The sequence below is a fragment of the Uloborus diversus genome, unplaced genomic scaffold (assembly GCF_026930045.1).
Source record: "Uloborus diversus isolate 005 unplaced genomic scaffold, Udiv.v.3.1 scaffold_953, whole genome shotgun sequence".
Taxonomy (NCBI): Eukaryota; Metazoa; Arthropoda; class Arachnida; order Araneae; family Uloboridae; genus Uloborus; species Uloborus diversus.
In genome coordinates, this window is record NW_026559180.1 from 29889 (window position 1) to 49222 (window position 19334).

Sequence of the window (19334 nt, forward strand, 5' to 3'; positions counted from 1 at the left end):
AAGGTGCATCATAGGCTCATGGAAGCCACTCGCCACCAGGTGGCACTGCAGAGTAGCCACTTCTGCCCCGTTCAACCGATTGTCATGAAAATCACTATAATGATGTTTTTTTTTTTTTTTTGTTGGCGTAGCAACGCGAGTCGGGTACAGATAGTTTTTGATAAAAACTAATTTTGGGGAAAAAATGAATTCACAAGGTTCGTACTCAATTTCAGAAATGAAATGAAGGAGTTTTGGAGGAGTTTTGAAGGAGTAAAATGAGATTTTGAAGGAGTACTTTTGGGTTATCCTTATATATATAAATTTTGTCACTTCTTTTTCAACAGATTTGAACCCCTTCCCCCTTCATCACACTTTACAATGTCTCTTTTTACAATGTCAAAACTGCGATTTACTAAACAATTGCCTTTTTAACAAAATCACTTAATATAGTACATCTACTAATGTATTTATCAATACTTAAATATTGAACAAGCTGACTTTTGCTACTGAGTTAAGCAATAATCATAATACTTGACAAAATAGCCAAGCACCATTTAAGCATGATTTAATTCACTTATGAAATGTCCTAGTCATTCAACTTTTATGACTTTTATAACCAACTTATAAATCACATCAATTTATAAATCACTTTATGAAAAAAAAAATATCAAATTGCTACATTGAAATGGCTCTTATACCTTTGCTCCCGTGACAAAGTTGTTGATCGAAGTATTTTAAATTACTGTCATAGAGGAGGATTATGTAGTTTTGATCTAAAAAAGAAGGAGTTTCGAAGGAGTTACAACGAAAATGAAGGAGTTTGAAGGGCCCTTCCAAAAAATTTCCTAAATGAAGGAGTATTGGAGGAGTTTTGAAGGAGCGTACGAACCCTGATTCAAAAGACAACAAACATGGACAGTTTTGGTGGACATTGAGCTTTCAACTTTCAGCAAAGAAAATAAACAATGGGCTTTGAAATTCAGAGAGAGAAAGAAAGAGATGATTGAGCAAAAACAAGTTTTAATTTTTTTAAAACTTCCTTTAAAAAAATTGAAAAATAAAGCACCTTGTCAAAAAAATTGTGATTTTAAGTTCAAAGTTAAGCACTTTAATGGGTCTTTTGCAACAGGTTACCGAAATAAAGCAGGTATGCTTTTCATGTAGCATTAATGTATACATGTTTTTACTTCTGGGGATTCCATAGTCATCGATGTGGAAACAGTAGCTGGAGCATTAGTGCAGCTTTTATTTCATAAAACTTTTTCAACAACAGCATAAAGAGTACAAAGATGACAGTCAAACAATAGATAAACTTTCAGTGTTAATGTACAGGAAAGTATCAAAAATATAAATAAATGTCCTAAAGGCGAGAATGTCTGTCGAAGAGATGCGCATTTTGCGGAAAGGAATTCCACTTTGTTCCACGGAGATACCCTTCGAGCGAAAGCGGGAATGAGCTCATTTGATGCGTGAAAACTCGACAGGAGGGGCCATAGACCAGGGTTGACAAGGGAAAAAATTCCGTTTCATAAACATGCAGCATTACAAACGAGTGAACATCGCATTCTTCCCGAAAAGCGTAAACGTCCCGATAGTCTCATCACGGAGAAAAAAGAAACAAATAAATGAAAGAGGAAGATTGGAAGAATATAATGGTGACTGAATATTTATATTTAACTTTTTATTGAAAATAAAAACCTTTTCTTCCCTGTTGATTACTTGGGCCTCATAAGATGCAAAGAAGCAGAATGCTCTCTAAATTGAATTTGCATACGATTCAAGATGCATGTCAATGGAATAAATGTTGTTTTTATAATGACATTTTTCATATTTGCTCAAAAAAAAAAAAAAAAAAAAAAAAAAAAAAAAAAAAAAAAAAAAAGGTAGATTTACTATTTTTCTAAATTGAATTTATTTTTATTTATATAATCATTAATTGATTGATTTATTTGCTAAGTTTATATATTCAGTTACTGATTTTTGCCACTTCCATTATTAAAAAGCAAAATTCCAGGTCTTAGGAGACATTTTCAAAATTCCCCGTCTCCCTGCGGCGTGGCAACCCCTTTACCCCGACAGAACCAGAAATATTCCCGTGAGGGGCCATTCCACGAAAAGGTCGATCCTTTGTCCCGCACGTGACATTTCCTATATTTCATCAAAAAGTAATCATATTTAAGGGCAATGACAACATTCTTTGCTCAAGGAATCTCGCATAAGCTTGTCATTTCTTAAGCAGAAAAAAAAAGTGTTCCTTGATATTTAAAAGTATTATTTTCTACAAAATAGAGGAGGTGTCACGTGCGGGACATAACGGCCATTTTCGGTTCAGAGGCCCTAAGGCACACGTCATCGACAGTAAAATTGCTCGATGAGATTACGAGTTTCGGCGACGAGCCACGAATGGCAGAGAGCCATGTGTGGTGTGGAAACGAAATCGTGGTGTACCGGAATTAAAAAAAAAAGAGATCAGGCTTAAAAATGAAAGCGGTTTAAGAGTTTTCATTAATTAAATGAGCTCATACGCTGCTTTTCCAATCAAACTCACGCGCAACATCATCATCGTCATCGACGTCACTTGGCCCTGGGCACGGGGGGCTGCAGCCCCAGGGCCCCGCACAGTCGGTCCCGGGCGGGCCTCAGAGCCTCGACGGTCGCCCCCCAGTCGGTCTCGCTCAGGATCTCGGTCGCCCGCTCGTCCTCCGCCAGGTCGTAGGTGACCAGGGCCTCGTACAGCTTGCCGGCCGTCACCTTCCTCACGCGGGGGAAGCGGTGGCACAGGAATACCGCCAGCCGGTTCAGGGCCCCCCGCCGGCAGCCCTCGGAGAAGGGCAGCAGGTTGCAGAGGAGGTCGACGGCGGCCACGATCTTCTGCGGGTCCCGGGACTTGCGGGAGGCCTCCCAGGCCAGCGCCAGCAGCCGCTCGTGGAAGGCGGGGCCGGGCAGCTCCGCCCCCGACGGCAGCAGGTGGTTCATCATCTTGAAGAAGGGCACCACCACCCGGTCGTTGGACAGGTTCTCCTCCAGGACGCGGAGTAGGGCGTCGCACAGGTGTTGCAGGAATGCGTCATCCGAGCGCCGGGACGACAGGTGGCCCACCAGGGCGGAGCTGGAATACTTCACCTGCAGAGCAAACAGGTTTTGATTTAGAAAAAAAAGAAATTCATTTGAATTTTTACAGCTTGAATTCAAATAATATTTCTCTCGACAACGAGTCGCGATGGGACCCCGCTTGTTTTCAACGAACGACTCCCGTCCCCCAAAATCGGCTTCACTTATGCCCGGCTCGTCGCAATCCCTTTCGGACAAAAACGGCATACGGCACGAGACGGCCTTCCCTCTTCCCGGGCGGTGGCGTCCATATCCTGTGGCCCCAAGGGTCGCCACGAGCATCTCCTTCCTCCCGGGCGGTACGGTGTGTGCCTGTACGGCACGGACGCCACCACCCCGGAAGAGGCTGGCGCTCACCTAGGACAGTATAAAAATCTCAGGAACATCAAGAGAGAGTAATAAGAAATGGATGATTGCTTTTGAAAAAAAAATCTCTTCAGAACCACAAAAAAAATTACAGAGGTTGGGTATTTTGTTCACTTTCTGTGGTTAGCAGGAAATTTGGGTCCGTTAACAGACCATTTACAAATATCCGATCAACGAAAACGGATCTTCCACGAAATATAGATCAACCAAAACAAACCCTTCACAAACTGTTTACTGAAAAAGTAAATCTGAAATCAAAATAACGCATATTTTTTGTACTGAAATTTTTTTTGTACTGAAGCAAAATTAAAGGGATCAGATCATACATGGATCTGTTAATTTCGCAAAAAAAAATGTTGGCACACTTCTGTGACACTCCTACAAGCGATAAGTAACTAATACTGTCAAATATAATGCTTGTTGTTTGTTTCTTTGAAATAAATTAACAGCTTAAGTCAGTTGTTTTGTTTTAAATAATATAGCTAGTTTGTTTTATCTTACTGGTTAGCAGCAGTATTTTATTATTTGAAAATGCAGCATAAGGACTTTTCTCCCTGCTCATTACTAAAACAACTATATAAAATGATTTTAAAAAAGCATATGGGCAATCCTCAAGAAACCTGACAAAGTAGAAATATTTTAAAAATAAAAATATTTAAAAGAATCTGAAAAAAATGATACTTACTCTATATTAGAAACCTATTAAGAGAAAAATAGAACTTACTTTAACTATCCTACACCCCTCAAAACAGAGGGTGAAATTTTCACACAACAGGAGTAAGATTATCAAAAATGTAACTATAGAAATAAAAAAAAAATCTGTCCTCGACCAAAAAGTATGTTATTGTACCACAAAACAATCTCTATGTAAAACCTCCCTTGCTGGACCCTCCCAAATTGCGAACATCTCTTCAAATCCCAGTTTTCCAGGAATAGGTTTTTCCACATTATTCACTCTGAATAGTTTACACTCCGAATAATGGACAGTTATTTTAACAAAAAAAAAAAAAAAAAACTATGCTTAAATTCTAAACCAACAAATTTTCGAATTTTCTAACCTAGAAAAGCATTTACCTAATTCTAGAAAGTTGTGCTTTAATTTATCTAAGTCAGAAATATAAAGCAACTTCATTTACTTATTTGAGAAATTTTTTTTTAAAGCACCATGTGTTTTTAAAATAAATTAAAAAGTATAAAATAATTTCTCCAAGCTTCATGCACATTTAAAGCAGAATACAGTTTCAGAATTCCTTATGGATAGCAAGGAAAATTTGTGATTATGGGCTGTTAATAGCTATCAAAATACTTATGAGTTTCAAAAGGAAAAATATGGGAACAGACAAAATGGATGCAATTATAAATTAAGTTTTATTGCTCTGCAACTAGTTTAAACTGAGGCGTAAGTTTTTTCATTAATAAACTTTCTTTCCACTTATATGTTGTACATGCGCCCCATGGTTTTCCTTTTAAAGCTTACAAGTATTTTGATAGCTATAAAAACTCACAATCACAAATTTTCCAGAAAATCTGCATGAAATCCTGAACCTGTATAGGGCTATAAATCTACATGACGCTTAGAGAAATTATTTATACTTTTCAGTTCATTTGAAAAACATGGTACTTTAAAATTTTTTATTTCATTTCTTATTTTCTGCTTTTTAGTATTGTGTGTCTTAAATGTTCCACCCGATTTTATGCACTTCGATCGGACAACGACCGAGATGGCTGAATTGACAATGATGGATTTATTCAGTTGATAAAATAAACTTAAAAACAATAAACTGCATTATAAACAACATTGCAACCCTAAAAAACATTTATTTTTACTCAAATTTCTATGTATAACGTAAATTCAATGCAAGTCGAAAACTTTTTATGAGGAAATATAAAAAAAAAAAATATCGCATTTATTTCTCTGCAATTGAACTGGAGACATCATAGACGATTACAAAAATATACCAGAGCTGAGTTAAGCAGAAGTAAAACCACATATCTACTAAAAGTTGCAGTTGAACCTATCATTTTATTTATAATTTCCAGCATTTACATTGAAAGTTCGCCACAGTTTTGGAATATCTCTCGCACATAAGAATTGCTATAATTATGTACATTGCCTTAAACATCACAGGCATTTTAATGAATTCATTCTTCAACAATGACTCTGATCAACAATGAATTTTCACATTTTAGCATGAAATGAGTTCAAAACAATTATAATTCCGGATCTAATTACCTTGGAAAGTTGGAAATTTTTTTTTATCTGAGGCAGAAAAATGAAAGGATATTTAATTTGAATTCATGCGAGCATTTTTTGAGCCTCATATAAGAGGATTTATGACAAAATGTAGATTCAAGTTGGAATGAACAAATAATGAATGAATGATTAATTAATTTGATTATAGAATTTTGCATTGTCATCGGGTGTAAGGTTACAGACAAAATTTCAAAAGAAGCTCATCACCCCTGCACAGACAAGAATCAAACCAAGTGCATAAAAAATATATAACCTACAATTCTCTTTGTGAAAGAACAAGGAAAAAACAAATTAAATAAATAAAGCTTTTCTACACCAACATTTTTTTATTTTTTGCTTGCCAAATTCAGCTTTATTTTTTAATCATAATTTTATTTTTCAACTAATGTATTGCAAATAAATTCTATTCTACTAAATGTATTTACCAATGCGTTATAATATGTGTGCTAGGAGAGTGACTTCTATTTTTTTGCGCCAGGGGCATTACATTTTCCTTATTACTTGGCAGTTACGTAAGCCAGGGGTTATAATCACAAGGCAAAGAATGTTATTTTTCTATTCTAACCTCTCCATTCACTTACACACTATGAGTAGAAAAAAGTGGTTTCTTTTATTTAAAACAAAAACTATGTCCAGGGGAATGACAGCAAAAATGTTACATAGCCATTTTTGAACTTAAAAATCTAAATTAGTACGGCAGACAAATCATAAATACTCAAGGAATCCAACAAGATAGTGATAATAAACAGTGTTGCAGTACAGTAGATTAAAAATAAACAGCTTTGTTATTTAAAATAAAATCTATTTACATGCGTTATGTGCGAGACAGCTAAAGTCAACCTCTGGTAACTTGCTCATGAATAAGCTCATATCTTTGCTCTATTAATACAGCAGTGACGAAACAAATTGCAGATTATGAAAGCTGTGGTTCCAACGTAAAGGAAAAATGACGCATCAGTTTAGAAATAATTATTCAAACCATTGAAAAAATGTGTACATGCTCATTCCATTGAAAATGGTCATTTCGTCCCACACGTGACAGTTCCCATGTTTCACAAAAAAGAAATAATTTTGAAGAAAGTTTTTGCTTAAGAAGTCAGACATGCATTTGTAATTTCTTAAACAACAAAATTTTGTTCATCATCCTTTTAAATTATTTTTTTATGAAATGTATGAAGCGTCACGTGAGGGACAAAAATGACCGTTTTCTGTGGAATGGCCCATGCACATGATTAATGAGCGTAAAACACGAGTTAAAAAGTCTTTTAAAAAAAAGTCTCGTATAACACGGTTTCGATACCGAGTCAACCGTGTTATACGAGGGACGCGCCCGCGCACGCAGGCGGGAACCGGCGTAGCGGCCGGACTCGGGGTGCGTACCAGGGATTCGGTGAGTCCCCCGACGCTGACCACGAAGCCCATGAGCAGGTGCGGAGTGTAGCGGGGCAGGTGCAGCAGGCGCACGAACAGGCGGAACGTGTCCCCCGGTGAGGCCCAGTTCAGGTCGCGGCAAGTCTCCTCCGGGAATACCTCCAGCAGCTCCTCCCGGTGCGGGATGCCCGGGATCGGGGGCTGGCTGCGGGGGTTAGTAGAAGTTGTAGTGCAGAGTGTTAATAAATAACAAATACATTTAATTATCCATTAAAATAAATATAAAATTAAAGTAAATATTCCCTTATATAAAATGAGTGATTCAGTATCTTAACTGTAGCCAGCATGTGATTGGTCAAGAGCTAGAGAAACTCATTTAAATAGGATGATGCCAATGAACCCATCTGTTTGTCGGATGTACGCGTCACCGCAGCGACAACATGTTTTGCTTTTTCACTACGCGTTCAGTTGCTGTATCTTGCAAGAAGCAAGTTGTGTTCTATGTTGAATAAAAGGTTTTTACAGAAAGGTTTTCACTCTGCTGATTTAAAACAGATAAGTTACTTTGATTTTATAATAAGACAGACGGCATTCACAGACAAGAAAGGACTTTTGACTTACCCTTTGCCAGGAACTTTATTGAGACACTTCAACAATGCACCCCCTCAAAAGAGGGGTTCAAACAGGGGTAGAAGTGGTCAACTTTTAATACATAGCACATTCTCCACAAAAATTATAGGACCAATGTAGGACACGTTTTATGAATATTTCTGATTTGAAAAAATAAACAATACGTAGTTTATATATAAACTAATTAATCTTGCATTAATTATTATCTGTGATTTCAATTAATCATTCTGCATAGTTTAAAAAACCCAAATAAGAAGTTTATAACTAATTTAAATAGATTTAATAATAACTGAGTTCCCTGTTCTTGAAAGAATAACTTATGAAAAAAAAAAGTTTACTTATACATACAAAAAATATTTTTCAACAAATTTAAACATCTATTTACATTTAATACAACTATTTACAATTATTGGTTATTTATATTTTTGAATACCTTTTGCTAATATTTTTCTCCATTCTGTTGGCACTTAGGCAGGCCAAAATATTGCCGAGATATTTTTCAGATGGTGACATAGCGATGGAAGGCTTCTTTCAAAAAGAGAATGCAATTTTATTTCTTTTTAAAAACTTCTGAAAAGCCTTTTTTTCAATAACAAATTCTGCTAAAAATATGGAGCTAAAATAATGTTAAGTAATAATTTTAGCAAGAAATTCAAATTTTGAATACAAGCATCTTTTTCTTTTTTTGAATAACTACCTACATTTAAATATTTAAAATATACCTTTCTTTTTAAATATTAATCTCGGGTGAATCTTCCCCACATTTTGTTGTTAGTGAAGATTCATTGATAAAGTGCTTCAACAATAGTTTTGAGAGCTTGTCATAAAATATGAATCACTGAAGATTTCTCTGAAACAATTTTCAAATTTTGTGAAAATTACTCTACAAAATTTAAAGAGACAGGTTTCGGCAGATACTCCAAAAAAAAAAAAAAAAAAATGTTTATACACAAGCTTTTAAGCAGTCTCGAATTATCTTTTGTCAAGTCGTGAAAGAAAGTGCGAATCAAGTGATCTAAATGCCTTTCAATGGTCCTTTCTAACAATTCTTTATAACAAACTTTCGGAATATAGGAAATATAGGACAATTGCAAAAATATAGGACACTTTTGATGTTTTTCTGAAAATATAGGATATATAGGACTATTTCTACCCCTGCTCAAATGATCACACACTGGGGCCGTCAAAAATGTAACAACAACAACATGGGCGCCCATATGCAAAATTGTAAGGAGGGGCTCAGATATTTTAACCATGGTTTAGCAGGATATTTTCCCCATGGAAACAGATTTCAGAACAGATTAGAGTCATTAAAATTTGACATTTTTAATTACTTATTCATTAATGGCTGGAGAACAAATATTTTTACATTTTTGCAAAGAAAAAAGTACTAAAAGCAAGGAAATTCTACTTTCTAGGGGGGGGGGGGGCTCGAGCCCCCCTATATAGGCGCCCTTGAACAACAATAAAGAAACTGTACAGACTTCATAGGCATAATATGTACAGCCTGGAGCAAAGGGCAGTCAGAGGGGACGTGATTCAGTTGCTTAAATTTATCAAAATGAAAGATGTTAACGTGTTAATTGGTCAATTTCAATATTTAAATTTAGAAGTTGACCAATTATGTTCTCCGCTATTCATTTCCGATACTTTTGACCTTCGATGGATGGCAGTCGCGAGGGTACCGAAATTGTTCTTACTGGGGTCATTTTGTTCTATGCTGAAATAGACAGGCGTTCAGTATTTACTAGCTGCGTTGCCCGGCTTTGCCCTGTCTATTTTGAAAACAAAAATTGTATCAAGTGAAGTATATTCAACAATCAGGCATAAATAAAAGAAAAAAAAAACAGCATGCAAAATTTCCCCTCCAAACAATGACGACAGATATTAAAATACTTTTAAGAAATTAAAATAAAATAGGAAAGATGGATTTAAAAAGCGTAACCATGGAAACACAAAATAAAATAAGTTTCAGAATTGAAAATGAGAAAGATGGAAGTGATGGATTCAAAAAGCGTTACCATGGAAACGCAAAATAAAATGGTTAAAAACTTGAATAGAGAACAGATTTTTGGACTTCATTTAATTCGCTTGTAACTTTTTTTCTAATGGAGACAGAGGGTTAAACTTTCGACCATACGTCGAGTTAGATCTGGAGTAAAAAAGGTAGCTCTTTTCAACGGTGTCAAAAAGAAAAGTGTAGGTCAATTCCTTCACTTTTTATTGATGGATTTAATGAAGAAAGTAGTGCCTAAATTTCAGCTAAGCCTAAACAAATTCGAGCAAAAAACATAAATAACTCCCGCCGCAATGAAGTTAGAGCATTGGAACAAATTGCGTCGAACGCGGAAAATTCTTCCCTTTCCAACGATATATAATATTACTATTTGCGAGTCATTTTTCACCCCCATATTCGGGAATTTATGTGAAAATTGGGCCTAAATTGGAATAAAAAAAGAACTATTCATCGAATTGTTTTCGAACTGGTCTGCAAACCTTCTCAGGACTTAAAGGAACAAACTGTGAAACTTTCATCGCAATCGGCCGGGTAGTTCTCGAGTTTTGTGAGTTCAAACACACAGATGCTTTTTGAGGACTTCATTTTATACTATGTAGAGAAGAGGCGTTGGCATAACTGAGTTATTTAAAGGAGAAAAGAAATTTTTCAATTGCTATAGTAAAATTCTAAACCAACACATGAATAAGAATTTTCACATTGAGTTTTAATGCCCATTCATTCTAACTACTTCGAGAGACGCTTTTGGACGAACGAAAGAAATACCGGGAGTTGTCCCACTGCTACATTTTCCACTTATCACTGGCCAAATGCAGCTCATTCTCGATTCTATAATCTCATTCTCAAAGTTCAAGTACCGGAAAAAAATCCTCCTATCCTGGACGTATCAACGGTGCTTTAAAAATACCGTATTTTCCTGCGTATAATCCGCGGATTATCTGCTAAAAAAGGCAAAGCTTATGAGGTGTGGATTATTTGTGATTTTTTTTTCTCCTTAACACCAACACATTCAACCTCAATATTTACAGCGGGATTCACCGATCGAGATCGTACGCCGACCGAATGTTGTTTATTTTACGAAGCTTGCATGTTCTTTTTTGCTGCCCGCCTGTATGTTGGTTAGTTTACGTTGCTTGAATGTTCCTCTTGGTCATGTAAAATAAACAAGAATACAGTGAAATAGGTAGCCATTTGCACAAGATCGGACCGTTTGCTCCTTTGTCTTGACTCTTTGTTTTTCCAGTAATTAGCATACTATAATCAAGATTTCAAGAAAAAATCATTGTATTTTACATTATATTTCAGATTCATTTTGATAATGCCTTCAACGTAATTACTTTTTCACGTTTTTAGTTTAGTTGCTCAAATGGTATGTTAAATTCGAGCTCGATCTTTTTACATCGCATTATCCGCGGATTATACGAAGCTTTTTTTCTTCTTCGGGCTGATTTTCGGACCTGCGGATTATAAGCCGCCTGCGGATAATACGCAGGAAAATATGGTAGCACCAGAATGACATTTTTTTCGTGCCAGGGGAGTGACTTTCTTCACATTGAAGCTTACATTTAAAGAATCGCCAAAAGCTTCAATGTTTTTCCGATCACAACTTTACTACAAACTTTAAATTTTTTATCATTGTGCGAGAGTAAACTGTTTAAGACACCGCAACCTGCACAAGAGAGAGAGAGGAGGGGATACTGATAACTTACGATGTTTAAACGAAAAGCCGAAAGGCTGAGTTCCGTAAGTCAGTCAACACTATTACTTGCTTATACAAGCAGAGATAATACAGGGTTCGTACTCAATTTCAGAAATAAAATGAAGGAGTAAAAGGAGATTTTGAAGAAGTACTTGAGCTGTCCTTAAATGACATCACATTTTTTGACCCCCTTCTCCTTTGTCCCAAAGTGTCACACTTCACCTAACTCCTCCTCTTGTCACATGTCATATTTTCATAAACATATAACCCTTTTTACAATATCGTCACTACGATTTACTAAACAATAGTTTTTTTTTTAACACAATCACTTAATATAGTACATTTACTTATGTATTTTTAAGTATTTAAATAATAATTAGACAAACTGACTTTTGCTACTGAGAAAGTGGTGGAGGGAAAAGCAACAATCATAATACTTGAAAAAATAGCCAAGCATTATTTAAGCACGTTTTACTTAACTTATGAAATGTCTTAGTCATATAATATTTTCATCTTCAACTTTGACAACTTCTATGCTCAATTTGTAAATCACATCTCTATGAAATTTTTTTTTTCCAAAATTAATACATTAAAACTGTACTTATACCATTACCCTTGTGTTGATGTTAAGTTGCTGATCGAAGTATTTTAAGTCACTGTCATGGAGGAGGACTATGTAATCTTGAACTAAGAAAGAAGGAGTTCTGAAGGAGTTAAAACCAAAATGAAGGAGTTTGAAGGGCCCTTCAAAAAAATTTCCTAAATGAAGGAGTATTGGAGGAGTTTTGAAGGAGCGTACGAACCCTGTAATATCACACAGTGAAAGATGCAGAATCAATGTCAATGTGAAGAAATGAACATTGGAAACGTGTTTAAAATCTTACCAAAAATGTATTGGTCCATGAAAACTAAAATAAATAAACTAACAAAATAAGTTTATAAAAATAAACCCTGGCCATGAGCGGAGGTGGAGTTCACAACTCCCCAACTAACACACGAGAGGCTGACGAACACAAAAAAAGAGAGAGAACGATTGGAATCGTTCACTATTTATACTTGCTTCGTTTGCATTCGATTGGGCATCAAAGGATGCCAACCCAAAACTGAAACTTTACAAGTGCCGAAAGAGTTGAGAAGTTAATCTAATTTGAATAAAGGTCGATTTTACATTACACAGAGGTAGAAGTGACCAACTTGTCACATATAGGACATTTTCCGCAAAAAATATAGGACACATTATATGAATAATTTTGCTATGAAAAAAGAAATAATACATATCATACACTATTTATTTATTCTTATCAATGATTTTGTTTTTAAAAAAACCTCAAATAAAATTATTCCTTACACCTGAAATGACTTTCCTGTAGTTGAAAGAATAGGTTTTGAAAAAAACAGTGTACTTCATAGATGAAAAAATTAAACAGAATTTGAACAAAGAAAATTTTAATATTTTCTTCCTCACTCATGACCCAAGTACTAATTCCACTGTTCTTTGATTTTATATCTAAACTGAACCCTTTAACACCTGTATTAAGAACAAACAGAGCTCGAGAAGGATCCTCTTGACGTTTTTCAGAGTCTTCTTCATGCTTCAATGTTTTAGCATGCTGCCTCCATTGCGAAAATCCGCTATTGCTTATGGGCACTGAACCGTTGCAAAAATGGCAAAAAAGCGGTAGAATCATCTTTTCCTTTAGTGCACCATGCACCAAAATTTGTAAAATTAATGTCCTCCTGGTTCAACAAAAACAAAAAACGGGAATATAGGAAATATAGGACATTTTTCAAAAATATAGGAAATACAGGACGACTTTGACGCTTTTCTTGAAAATATAGGAAATATAGGATATATAGGACTACTTCGACCCCTGATTACATTACATCGGGAATGAGAACGCGGTTAAATATCGTTTACCGACGTCCATCGGATACCTGTGCAGGAGCGTCCGGAAGACCCCTCCGGCCACGGCCCTGGTCCTGTCTATCTTCTCGGTGCACTGCTGCACCAGGACGCAGAAGATCCGGGACACCAGGTCCTCCTCCACCTCCTTAACCAGCAGCACCACCTCCTGCAAAAGAGAGACATCATTCTTCGAGAAGTGCTTCCATCCAAACTTTTATTTAGTGCTTTTTTTTATTACCGACCGTTCTAATTTTTTAAAGAAAGGCTCTTTAAAGAACAAATTGTTGGATGGGAAGGTGTGATTAAACTGCAATCTTACTCCAAACAACATAATATAGTTAGCAGAGTGAAACTTCCAGTTCGTGAATCAATATGCTCAACTGACTAACAAATAAATTCAACCGACTTTTGATTGGCTCAACTGCCCGCCCACTAAGCTCAACCGACCTTTGATTGGCTCAGCTGACCGCCCACTAAGATCAACTGACCTTTGATTCGCTCAACTGACAGCCCACTAAGAGCAACTGACAAACGATTGGCTCAACTGACTGCCCACTAAGCTCAACCGACCTTTGGTTGGCTCAACTGACCGCCCACTAAGCTGATCCGACCTTTGATTGGCTCAACTTACTACACACTAAGCTCAACTGACCATTGATTGGTTCAACTTTTAATTAGACAAGAAGTGTAAGCAACAGCAATTAGTTTATTAAAAACATAAATAAGAAAGTATAGCAATGTTGCAACTATCCCCATCGACCTAGATACCCAGATAAGTTAATTTAAATCCATAACGACTCGACTTTCCGTTCTTGAATGAACAGTCTTCGATGGGTAACTAACATCCTTAAAAAAACTAAGAGGCAAACAGCCGAAGCTCGCCGAACAAATGGCGAATTTAGCTTGCCTGAACTCGAGGCTGTGCAAGAAGAAGTGAGCTCTTAACTGATAAAAGCCCCGCTTATATTCCCGAATCACATTTGCATAGATGCATAGTGATTTGCATAGTGAACCTCTGTGGTCAAGCCCGAAGGGTGTGCGAGTGACGTCATTTGTTCTAGGAAGATGGACATCGGGTGTTTTCCCGAAGCAGTGACGTCATGCGAAACTCCCACCAAACGTGCCGTTTACTATTCCGAGAATACTTACGCAATAGGATCTAGCGTTCGTTGAGGAACAATAATGTAATACAAGCAAAATCTAAAGGCTACGTAATATGAGAAAATAATGACAATATATCTTTACTTAAGTAGGCATCCTATGTCTATCACAAGCCTTTGTTTGATAATGTAACCTAGCAGTTAGACAGCAGTAGACGTGTCGGGTGTCACCACACGTTGACATTTCAAATCCCAGCTACTGTCTGACCACGGATTGTATGGAAAGACAAACATCCGTTTTACAGTCGGAAATGGACAAATATATTACTGTAGAAGTTCAAAACCCATTGTTTACTTCTGAAAAGTAGTGCAGTTTATAGAGAATTGCGTTATACAGGTCGGCGTTATAATGGTCTTCTACTGTATTTCTAACGATGTCAACTTTTGCAGAAGCAGAGTCGCATTCAAATGAGCGGAATACACGCATCAAATTTTTACTTTCCCCCCTCATTCAGATAGATTTGTCTCATCTGGATGTTCGAAAATTCAAACAATCTGTGGCTGGACAGTATGTCACCGAAAAGTAAATTATTTCATTCATTATTCAAATGAATGACAAGCATTTCTGGCACGCGTGCAAGGTTGATATCTTCACAAAAAGAAAAAACTATTTCGAGAGTTATTACAATCAGAAATAAAAAAACTTGTATTCGGTAAACGAGCGTCAAATGGACTTCCGACGATCGGAGAGATAAATTTGAGAGATGATAAAAGATTGGAATCTTAAACACGAGAGGCGATTTCCTGTGACACACGAATACGTAGCTCGTGCTTCGAGATGCATAGTGAGTTAGGTTTATGTTAAGTAGTTGTCAGTCCTGCTCATATATTTAAATGTTTTTGATGAACTTGATTTAAGCATCACAGATTGGCTATAATACAGCCAAGCCGTGGTGCTCCTACTCGGCAAAAATGACTTTCTGTTAGAAATACAGGGTATCTATAATTAAGACTCTACTTTGGAGTTGTCTAACAATGAAACTATTGTTCAGAAATGAACGACATTTCGAAAGGATGCAAATTTTTTTGAGCTATTTATTTGAGTGAATGAAAAAAAGCTAAAATCATGCCAAGAGAAAGTTTCTCTCGATGAAATACATGACTTTCCGATCACCAAACCTCGCTCCAAGTGACTTTGCAGTGTAATTTGAGACACGTGAAACATGTTGTGAATTGTGATCATCCTAGAACTTTACCAGATCTTAAACACAGCCTATCATTGTAGCATTGCCCAGAACATGCCGTCTCACGATTCCGGCAGGGAGATGAAAATGATGTGTCGAACACGTTGCAGTAAAAGGTTTTTTCATATCACGGTAAATGTAAAATAAATCTGTAACTCCTGAATTTCAGCACTAGAGGGCACTTTATGGAACATTTATTTTTTCTTGCTCAAATAAAAATCTTTTTTTCCTGCTTACAACAGCAAAGCTTGCTACAGTAATGAAAATTTCGTCCATTTCTGAGCGAAAGATTCGTGGCCATAGGACTTTAATAATGTAGCATACTCATAGACACAGTACTGTTTGACCACAGATTGTATGGAATTGGCAAACATCCAGCTAAGACGACTCCATCTGAATGAGGGGAAAAAATAAAAAATTTTATGCGCGTATTCCGCTCATTTGAATGAGACTCTGCTTAATTTAGAGGCTAACATACATCTGCAAAATCTGAAATCCCTGAAAACTAATAGATTCGTCCATTTCCGCCCGTAAACCGGATGTTTGCCTTTCCATACAATCCGTGGTTAGACAGTATGTCTACTTAAGTGAGGGTTGATTATCATTATTCTTTCATATTAGATAACCTTTAGATTTTTGCATGTTTCAAGTCATTGTTCGTTAACGAACGCTAGAATCCGTGGTGCAAGTATTCTCGGAATAGTAAATGGCATGTGTGGTGGCCGTTGCCCATGATGTCACTACTTCGGGAAAAATACTGACGTCAATCCTTCTAGGACAAATGACGTCACTTCCACACGCTTGGGGCTTGACCCAGGGCCGGAGTTGGAAGTGAGGAGGCCCCGGGGCAAGGAAGGATTAGAGGCCCCTAATCAGAATTCGAAAAGATCATCATATTTCCGAAAATATCCGATACTGTGATATATTCAGTAAGTTACCACCCTATAGCCAGGGCTAAGGCTGAAATACACCGCCAACTCAGTGAATTCCAGCCGAGGACTGCAGTTTCGTGCTTATTAGCACTCATCAGCCCGGCATAGGAGTGACCGAGCCGGAGGTGGAAACCTCTTAAGGAAGCCCTTTCATGCATTTCTGCCTTAGCCCTGGCTATGGGGCGGTAACCTACTGAATATACCTGCCTTGCCTTCAATCTTCGAGTTGAACCGAACCATTGCTTCGGTCACTCGTCTGGTCAGCGCTAATTCTGTATTAGCTACCAGTTTGGCTCTCTTGGCTTCCTTAAGAGGTTTTCCAACTCCGGCTCAGTCACTCCTATGCCGGGCCGAAGAGTGCTAATGAGTACGAAACTGCAGTCCTCGGCTGGAATTCACTGAGTTGATGGTGTATTTCATGTACTTTGATATATGTCCGAATATTTTGATATATATGTATATATCCTATATTTTCCACCCGTGTAAGTTAGGATATTTTGTAAAAATTTTATTGTGGGGGCCCCTTTGTTGTGGAGGCCCCGGGGCAGTAGCCCCGCGTGCCCTCCCCTAAATCCTACCCTGGCTTGACCACTGACGGATCAGGTAGTATCGGAGTGATAATATGCTAATGAGATTGGGGATATAAAGTGGTGGCTGTTATCAGTTGATCTCAGTCTCACTTCTTGCACAGCCTCGGCGCATTGTCTCAGTTCAGGCAAGCCAACTTGCTGTGTGTTCGGCAAGCTTCGGCTGTTAGACTTTATGTTTGATTGAAGTAGAATGTTGGTTATCCTTTTGAAGGCATTGTTCCTTCATGAACGAAAGTCGGGTCAATTAAGAATTAAACTGTCTAGGTCAATGGGATAGTTGCAATAACGTATACTTTCTTATTTATTTTTATTAAAGCCATATACAGTGAAACCTCAATAAGTAGTCGACCGGTTAAGAGGTCACTCCGTTTAAGTGGTCGTTTTTCTTTGGTCCCGACAAGGTCTCATTCACAGTAATGTAAAATGACCCTCCTTTACTGGTCACCAAATTTAATTTTACCCGCTTAACTAGTCACTCAAAAGTAGTTTTCTAAAATTCCTTTTCCTTATCGGATCTTAGAAAATAGTGTCGGACTTAGTTGAAAGGCTGTTTGATAGTCATTTTCCTTGAAATCTCGATCCTCGGTTCTGGTCAAAGCATAATTCTTGCCGTGACTCTGCCGAGTGCCGAGAATATGAATTTAACTCCTTCCAGCAAGACAGACAAAATCTAATATCTGGAGAAAGTTAGTCAGTATTTAACATCCATTCACAAGGAACAAAAAACACAAAATTTAAAGCTTGATGTACGTTAGAAGAGATCGTTCTTTTCTGTAAGTAACAACTTCATCAGTCAACATTGAAAGATTGTATTAATGTACCGTGACTACATTAAAATAAGTTGTTGTTAAGTAATGTATAAGTAAGAGAAAAGAAAACAAAGTAACTATCATTAGTATTTTTCCCCCTTTTTAAAATTTCCATTAATTTATAGACATTTTTTACATGAGCTATTGTTTTTCTTACAGAATCCTACTGCTATTCATAAATATTTGTAAGGCTTTTTTTTTCTTCCTTAATTTCCCACTCCACATAAGTAGTCACTCCGCATAAGTGGTCAAAAATTTTTGGTCCCAATAGTGACGACTTAACGAGGTTTTACTGTATTATATTCTTTATTTCGTAATAAACTAATTGATGTTTGCTAAACTTTTTGTCTTCAGTCATATTGATTCACAAACTCGAATTTCCCACTCTGCTAAATGTATCGCGTTGACTGGTAAGACTCAATTTCAATCATACCTTACCAACCAATGCATACCGGACAAAAGGGACGGACGTACCTGTATGGCGAGCATGGCGGCCTCACGTACGATGGCGCCGATCTCTCCGCGGCTGTCCAGCGTGTAGTCTCGGGTGGCGGCGAGCAGCGCCTCGAAGAGGGGGCCCGGGTCCCCCAGGCCCCCGGTGCCCACCGTCCGGGCCACCCCGGCCAGGGCCCGCACCGCGTCGCGGCGGGCGTCCGCCCACTCGGGGTGCTCCTCCGTGTCCTCCACGCAGCGCCCCAGGGCGCGCACCGCCTCCTCCACGCGGCCCGCCAGCACTGACGCCGGCAGCGCACCTGCGGGGAGAGAGGGCACGATTTCAATAGGTTGCATATATACCAGGTTTGGCCGAATTGGACCCGATTGGGTTGGACCCAATGGTTTTTTTTGAAAAAACCCATTATTTAGACCACTTTTGGGTTTTTTAAAATTTTGTGAGAAGTTTTTTGAAAAAACCCATTAAACAAAACCCATTATTTAGACCACTTTTGGGTTTTTCAAAATTTTGTGAGAAGTTTTTTGAAAAAACCCATTTAAAAAAACCCATTATTTAGCCCACTTTTGGGTTTTTTAAAATTTTGTGAGAAGTTTTTTGAAAAAACCCATTTAAAAAAACCATTATTTAGACCACTTTTGGGTTTTTTAAAAATTTTGTGAGAAGTTTTTAAAAAAATTAATTTAAGTACTTTCACAATTTAAACTTCTTTTTTATTTGTTCTTCACCACAGACAATGGACATAAAAAATGAATTTTGAGCTTTAATAGTATTTCTTAACTCTTAACGGCATTAAAAAAAATACTTCAAAGATTTTAAATAAATGTATTTAACTTTTTTCTTTAACTGGTCAATAAATAACTCAAATTATC

General features: G+C 37.2%; 1 protein-coding gene across 1 annotated transcript in view; it reads right to left on the reverse strand.

Moving 5' to 3' along the window:
* Positions 1–1847: 1847 nt before the first annotated feature.
* Positions 1848–19334, reverse strand: part of LOC129234046 (tubulin-specific chaperone D-like) — a 36887-nt gene continuing 19400 nt past the window's right edge. Inside the window, exons 7-10 of the mRNA XM_054867946.1 lie at positions 18486–18763; positions 13366–13502; positions 7094–7289; positions 1848–3105 (exon numbers count right to left, since the gene is read on the reverse strand). Of these exons, the coding sequence (XP_054723921.1) occupies positions 2557–3105; positions 7094–7289; positions 13366–13502; positions 18486–18763 (1160 nt within the window). The 3' untranslated portion in view covers positions 1848–2556. The remainder of the gene's footprint in view (positions 3106–7093; positions 7290–13365; positions 13503–18485; positions 18764–19334) is intronic.